We start from the raw sequence: 7,693 nt of genomic DNA on the forward strand, positions 1-7,693 counted from the left end.
CCTTGATATTTTTGTCTAGTTGATTTTGTACTTCATTTTTAACTTCTTCGAATTTTTCAAGGGCTTCGAATTTATGACACGTGAGAAAACTATACTCATATCTACTGAAATCATCAGTAAAAGTAATAAAGTATTGAAAACCATCTCCAGCCTGTGTATTCATTAGCCAAAATAAATTACTATGTATTAAACCCAATAAATCACTAGTTCACTCACTTTTTTCAGTAAAAGAAGCTTTAATAATTTTACTTAATAAGTAAGATTCACATACTTCAAATTGTTCAAAAATAAGCAAATTAAAAAATCTTTTTTTGGAGCTTGAAGATGTGTTCCTCACTTATGTGGCTCAAACAATAATGCCAAAGATAAGTTTAAATTGAGTCATTTATTTTAGGTCTTTTAGTATTTATGTTATAAATAAACATATCTTGATATAAAATGTAGAGGTTGTTTACCAACATTGTCGAATAATAAAAACATTATCCAGATAAAAAGAACAATAATTGTATTTAATAATTATCTCAAAGCCCAACTTTTCAATTAAAACATTACATGGTTATATATATGATATGGATACCCTAAAATTTTAGATACTCATTGTGGTTTCCCATTTTTTTGGTTGATATTATAAGCTAATGGTTAAATTTCAATTTTGGCCCTTAAACTATGTTGAAACTTGAGATTTAATCTATATACTTTTAACTTTTAACATAATTTGGTCTATCTACTTTTAGATTGTTATTAGTTAATCTAAATAGTTAATACAATCAACATGTTAACATCGATTTTTCTTAAAAATACTATACCAATAGAAAAAATATTTTATCATGATAATTTCGAATGGGTATTCTTAAGAAAGAAAATTTCTAATTAATACTTTCAATATTATTTTTATTGTTAGGTGAATATGAAGGAATTTTTTTAATTTTAAAATGTCGCATCAAAAATTTAATAAAAAATTTAATTCTGAATTTTAAAATCTAAAAATAAAAATTAATTTCTAAATATATTAAATATATAAAATTTAAAACATATTTTAACTTTCAAATTTTTATTATATAATTTAATAAAAACAAATACCCGTAGATATATAAATTCGAACATTATACCTACACGAATGGCAGTCATCCCCTATGTTGTCTTCCTTGATAAAAATTAAAGCAATTAATAAGCCTTTTGCTTTTTGTGCCCCACCTTGAATGTGAGTTCCGTTATTGGGTCCACCATAACCAACGGCCTAAAACGCCCTCAAAATATCAAATGGCTCAAATGTAATTTCGTACATTAAGGGTTCAAACGTAATTTCAGTCCTTCCTACCTCAGTCTCCCTCCCCCCCCCCTTCCTCCCCACGGTTTAAAGTTCAACCGTCGCCGTGAATACACCACCATATCCATTCGACCACTCAAAGCCCGAAAAAAATAGATTTTTCTTCTTCAAATTTAGAACCCTAGAATTTGGGAGGTTTGCTGTTTTTGGATTTTCATGGTGAATTCGAAATGGTTGGAAATTCGCTAGCTGGACTGCAAGATCACTTGAAATTGGCTCGAGAATACGCTCTCGAAGGCCTCTACGACACTTCCATTATCTTCTTTGATGGCGCCATTGCTCAGATCAACAAGTAAATTTCCTTCCTCTTTTCATTTTCCTCTTATTTTCTGGAATTTCAGCCACTCATTCTTTTTTTTTTCTTTTTTTTTTCGGCGTAAATTTTCGATTTATTATGCAGTTTTGAGTCACAATTAAGTTAGTTACATTAATAGTTATTTTCTTAAAATAATTTGAAGTGCGTGGGGAAATACGCAAAGAAAAATGTTAGCTTTATCAGCTGAGTTTGCTTGATATCTTATTTTATTGGGTCACAATGTGCTTATTTGTTTCAGATTTTTTGGTCAAATATGCATTATTTTAACTATTGTTTGAGCTAATTTGCAAAATTTGTTGATCTTTTGTTATGCATTTAGGCATCTAACCAATCTTGATGACCCGCTAATTCGTGCAAAATGGATGAATGTAAAGAAAGCACTATCAGAGGAGACAGAAGTTGTGAAGCAATTGGATGCTGAGAGAAGGTCATTTAAGGAAGCTCCTAATGGGCGGCGTCCTTCTTCACCGCCGATTCATGCTAAGTCATCTTTCGTATTCCAACCATTAGATGAGTATCCAACTTCATCAGGTGCCCCAGTGGATGATCCTGATGTGTGGAGGCCTCCAAGTCGGGACACTTCAAGTAGAAGACCTGCTAGGGCTGGTCAAGTGGGCACGAGGAAATCTCCACAAGATGGGGCTTGGGGTCGTGGCAATACCAGAACAGGTACAACTGGACGAGGTGCAAAGGCAGGTGGTTCAAGTAGAACTAACACAGGGGCCAGAGCATCTACCACTGGAAAGAAGGGTACTGGCTCAGGGAAATCTACAAAAGGAGATTCGGCAGTAAGTTCTGGTTGACAATATGCTTTGCCAGTTAACTTTAACTTATTACTGCCTTTGAAGTTGAGATTTCAGTGTAAAGCTTAACATGTTTAGGTTCAAAATATAATGCATGTGCCAAATTTGCTGTTAATATCTGAAGCTGCTTTAATAGAACTCCAGATAGTAGTAATAGGGACATGAACAATTTTGCTAATTGAAAGTCAAACTACTTTAGTTTGATGTTCTCAATTTTTTGGCTATCGATTTGCTTTTGCAATTTCTCAGAATGGTGATGCTGAAGATGGAAAATCTAAGAGGTCCCAGTATGAGGGACCTGATCCAGATTTGGCTGCAATGTTAGAAAGGGATGTTTTAGAAACCACGCCTGGAGTACGGTGGGATGATGTTGCTGGTCTGACTGAAGCAAAAAGACTTTTAGAGGAGGCTGTTGTTCTTCCTTTATGGATGCCTGAATATTTTCAGGTACTTGCTCTGTTGCAGCTGAATTATCATTAAGTATTATTTAGTAGAGGATATATAATAGAGCCAGATTGATTCTCATTTCTTTCACATAATATGATTTTTATGTTATTTCTTCTGATTTCATTGCCTTGAGTTTGCATTAAATAAAGGGATATAATGATGCTAATTTAAGTTTAGTTTTCTATACAATTTAATGACTACGGAAAATCATTGGTCAATTTGTATAGAAGGTTCTTGTACCATACATTTTTTCCATATGTAGGTCCTCTATTATGATGCTAATTTAAGTTTAGTTTCTCTATACAATTTAATGACTACGGAAAATCATTGGTCAATTTGTATAGAAGGTTCTTGTACCATACATTTTTTCCATATCTAGGTCCTCTATTATGATTTCATAATTTCTAGTCCATATAGTTTTCGAAATGTGCATTGTTAGTCTTGAGGCCAACTTTTTTTCTTTTAGTATTGTCAAATAATTTAATGTGACTTTATTTTTAAACATGCTATACCTTGGCAAAATTTGGACAAATATTACCTTTTTCTCATTTTTTGTCTTTTTCTAAATGTGCAAAAAGTTATCCAACTGTCATGACATTGCATGTTTAATAGAAATAAGCCATGTCTAATTATTTGACAGAATTAATCGGAAAAAAAGTTGGCCTCAGGACTGAAAGTGTTTATTTCGAAAAAGAGACTAAATCCAGAAAGAAAGACATATAGTACAAGGACTTCCTATAGAATTTGACCAAAATCATTAAGATGGAGTAATTTTTGTTTTGAAATTTCTAGAAAATTACAGAATTAACTTTTCTGCATATATTTTTTCTCCCACTTCTAAATGTGTTTATTCTGGCATATACTGATAGACAGGTTGAGTTATTTTCTTGTTTGTCTTTAGGGTATTAGGAGACCATGGAAAGGCGTTCTTATGTTTGGACCTCCTGGTACTGGCAAAACTCTTCTGGCTAAAGCAGTTGCCACTGAATGTGGGACAACATTTTTCAATGTTTCTTCTGCTACATTAGCCTCAAAGTGGCGTGGTGAGAGTGAGCGCATGGTCCGGTGCTTGTTTGATCTTGCAAGAGCTTATGCTCCTAGTACAATTTTTATTGATGAGATTGACTCTCTTTGCAATGCCCGTGGGTAAGTTTGCTGCTTGTTTCTGTGCTTTGGCTGTTATCTGGGATCTACCTTGGCAATTGGCTTTCTTTTGTTCTTGATGTTCTGAATGTAAATTTTTGTGCATATAGTCTAGCTTGATGGGGGAACGTATGTGCCAGTATTTTAAGTGTTTACTTGGAAATTTACATGGATAGACATGCTCTCGTTTTCTTCTTCTTCATTTGTGCATCTCTCTCTCCCTCCCTCCTTCCCTCCCTCTGTTGCATGGCTCTTGCATTCTCTTGACTTTGATTGCATTTTTTTTATGGTTTAGGGCTTCCGGGGAGCATGAGTCATCTAGAAGGGTAAAATCTGAACTGCTTGTTCAGGTAGATGGTGTAAATAATACTGGTACAAATGAAGATGGCAGCCGCAAGATAGTGATGGTTTTGGCTGCAACTAACTTCCCATGGGACATAGATGAGGCACTCAGGTTGGTCCTGTTTCTTTTATTTGCACCTACTCCATACGTTTGAGGGATCTTATGATTAAGTTACTAGTTTACATTTGTTGTTTCTAATTGTTCTTCATGGAATGTAGGAGGCGACTGGAAAAGCGAATATATATTCCTCTGCCCAATTTTGAGAGTCGTAAGGAGCTCATTCGGATCAATCTAAAAACAGTTGAGGTAAATATTCTCACTAATCTATGATTAGTCTTATGATTCTTAAGGCTTTATAGTATGGTTATCTTCTTTGTTTATTTGTTTTTCCATGCCACATTTGATTTGTTTCATTGATGCTTTGTTTTTCTTGAACTTTAATTTTTTATTTTTGTGATGAGCCGGTAAAATGAAAATTTTTAGCCCTGGTAGCATAATGGCGATGATGCAGCTTAGAATATTTCTTTTGGAAGCCAAATAGAAGTATACACATGAATCATTTGAAAACTATAGATGATTTGAATTGTTTATAGAATATTATGATAGGTAGATCATATCTCTCTCAACAGCCACCTTTGTCACCATAAAGAAGAAACTACTTGGCTATCAAGTTTTGCTCTCATCAGATGGACAGATTTGTGTCAGAGATGGGTGTATTATAATTTATTTAGCCATGGACCCTGTACCAATGCAGTTTTGTGTGTGTTTTAGTGAAAGATCTAGTGCTTGGATCAATAGTTACCGATCCAAAAAAATCTTCTGAAACTTGCTCTGGTTTCCTTGCAAATGATCTTGAGAAAACATTGCTCAATGGCTAGCATACTATGCCTGATATGAAATTGAGTTTGTCTGCCATTTATTGTCCTTGTGGTAATGTGGCAGGTGGCTGCTGACGTGGATATTGATGAAGTGGCTCGTCGTACGGAAGGGTATAGTGGGGATGATCTCACAAATGTTTGTCGCGATGCTTCCTTAAATGGCATGAGGCGGAAAATAGCTGGTAAGACACGTGACGAGATTAAGAACATGTCCAAAGATGAGATTTCAAAGGATCCTGTTGCTATGTGCGACTTTGAAGAAGCCTTGGCAAAGGTCCAGAGAAGTGTTTCACAAGCCGATATTGAGAAGCATGAAAAATGGTTTACCGAATTTGGATCAGCATAACGCAAAACCGGAAACCTGTAAGGGTTGTCTGCTTTCCTGATATGTTTTCATTGAAAGGGTGTTTCATTCTTATTATATTTCCCGGCATTTTGTTTGTGGCTGATTGTATGGAGGTTCGAACATTGTTGTTAGTTGTACCTGTAATCTGACCTAGGTTGACCATTTTATCACTGTGCATTTAATCAAAATCTGCATTTATCAGGGTTTATATGTAACTTGGTCACTGAATTTCATGACATCTTACTTGGAAAAGTAAATTTCGCTATTAAGTACTTAGAATAGAATTTGCATTTCATCAGAATGTTACTTCAGTAGATTAACTCTCTTTTATCATGGTTTCCTCTAGATGAACCATCTACATTCAATGTGGAGCTTGCCACTTTACATTTACATGTAGATGGTTCATTTTTTAGTAAAGTGGCAAGCTATTCACTTTTCCTATAAAGTGAATAATTACTAAAACCTGAATTGGGACAAAAAGATGACAATGGATAATCATGAATTATGAAATTAGAAAATTAAATAAGTGTGGGCATAGTTTTTAACCATTGGTGGGAAATTGAGATTTAATATTAGCCTTTGAATTTAAACCATTAAGGTTAGATATTTTATTTATTAGATGATATTTAGAAAAGATGGATAAATGTTTTCATCCTTACATCAATCTTACGCCACAACAAGGAGAAACGAAGAGAAGTTTTTTTTTTTTTCTTCTTATAATTTCGAGGGATTTACCAAAAAAAGTCAATTTTTTTATAAAATTACCGAAATAGGCCGGTTTTTTAATTATTTACCGGATTGGGCCATTTCCCCCAAAATCGCGCCACGTCGGAGCGATGTCGGGGCGAATTTGAAAAGTCGCGTCACGTCGGTAGCGACCTGCCGACGTGGAAGGAAATCGCTCCTTGAGGCGCGATTTCCTTCACGTCGGCAGTCGTCGACGTGACGCCGACTCTCACTTAGCGCGATATCGGGAACGCGATTTTGACCACGATTTTACGCTTTGGGTTTTATGGCTTTTAGGGTTTAGGGTGCGAGCTTTTTAGGAGTTAGGGGTCCGGAAAATTTTTTTCGAGTTGACGTTTCGGTTAAATAGTGGAAATCGCTTCTACTAGGATGCTATTTAAGAAGAAATTGTGAAATAGTGGCCTCGTGGACGCGATTTCGCTCTGATGGTCATGTGAGAAATAATTTTTTGACGTTTTTGAGGAAATAGTATAAAATCGATACCGGGATGCTATATGAGAAGAATTGTGAAATCGCTACTCGTGGACGCGATTTCGCTCTGATTGGTCATGTAGGAAATAAATTTTTTGACGTTTCGAGCAAATAATGTCAAATCGCTACCGTGGACGCGATTTCGCTCTGATAACAAGTTTAATGAGGCTATAAATTAGGCGAGAATTTTCTTAGAATGCATAACTCGAGCGAAACATTTTAGGTTAGGGTTAGGGAATTTAGAGTTTCAAAATGAGTGAACGTATTAGTCTTTGTTATTTACTACGATGGTGAGGTTTGCCACACCGAGAATAGTGTTGTTTTTTTGTCGGAGAATACGGTGCGACTGTCATTTAGCCAAAACATAGATTTGACAGAACTCCGTAAAAGAATTAGGCAAAATCTTCGGAACCACGCCAATGAAAGTTCAGTCAATGACGTGTCGATTTTGTTCTTCTGTTGATCCGGTGACATGACTCGTTCGACATAAAAGGTGCTCGTAGCTTGGAGGCAATGGTGCAGACTCATCTTGCTAGCGGAGCAACTTATATTGAGTTATATGTACAATTTACGTCACCAAATGATGTACTTCCGTCCGGTGTTCGAGATGTATACACGACCCCTGGTCGACACTCGGTTAGCGTGTTACAAAATACGGAACATCCCATGTTCGGTAGCGGTGTCGAATGCACATCCCCCCAAGACACTCTGTCGGTGGATGGGACATGTACGTCGGTGGCTCGACGGTTGACGCTGGAAATACGAGCTGGAGAACCGCATCAAGTTCTACTAGATGGCAATCTACATCCAATTGGGGGCGTTATCAAATGCCCAGAAGAAGGGATGACGTACTACCTACGACATCAACCGGT

At 35.9% G+C, this 7,693-nt stretch overlaps 1 protein-coding gene across 1 annotated transcript; it reads left to right on the top strand.

Moving 5' to 3' along the window:
* Nucleotides 1-1,343: 1,343 nt before the first annotated feature.
* Nucleotides 1,344-5,904, top strand: LOC105777705 (katanin p60 ATPase-containing subunit A1). Its single transcript, XM_012601093.2, has 7 exons — nt 1,344-1,619; nt 1,963-2,431; nt 2,696-2,893; nt 3,795-4,039; nt 4,332-4,490; nt 4,598-4,685; nt 5,322-5,904. The coding sequence occupies exons 1-7, from the start codon at nt 1,498-1,500 to the stop codon at nt 5,601-5,603; spliced, it is 1,563 nt and encodes a 520-aa protein (XP_012456547.1). The 5' UTR covers nt 1,344-1,497; the 3' UTR covers nt 5,604-5,904.
* Nucleotides 5,905-7,693: the final 1,789 nt, after the last annotated feature.

This window comes from Gossypium raimondii, chromosome 2, assembly GCF_025698545.1.
Source record: "Gossypium raimondii isolate GPD5lz chromosome 2, ASM2569854v1, whole genome shotgun sequence".
Taxonomy (NCBI): Eukaryota; Viridiplantae; Streptophyta; class Magnoliopsida; order Malvales; family Malvaceae; genus Gossypium; species Gossypium raimondii.

Excerpts from the sequence above, each read along its gene's own strand:
- LOC105777705 (XM_012601093.2), top strand. The coding sequence starts at position 1,498 with ATGGTTGGAAATTCGCTAGCTGGACTGCAAGATCACTTGAAATTGGCT. Across the intron at positions 1,620-1,962 it reads GCCATTGCTCAGATCAACAA|GCATCTAACCAATCTTGATG; the intron begins GTAAATTTCCTT and ends TTATGCATTTAG. Across the intron at positions 2,432-2,695 it reads CTACAAAAGGAGATTCGGCA|AATGGTGATGCTGAAGATGG; the intron begins GTAAGTTCTGGT and ends GCAATTTCTCAG.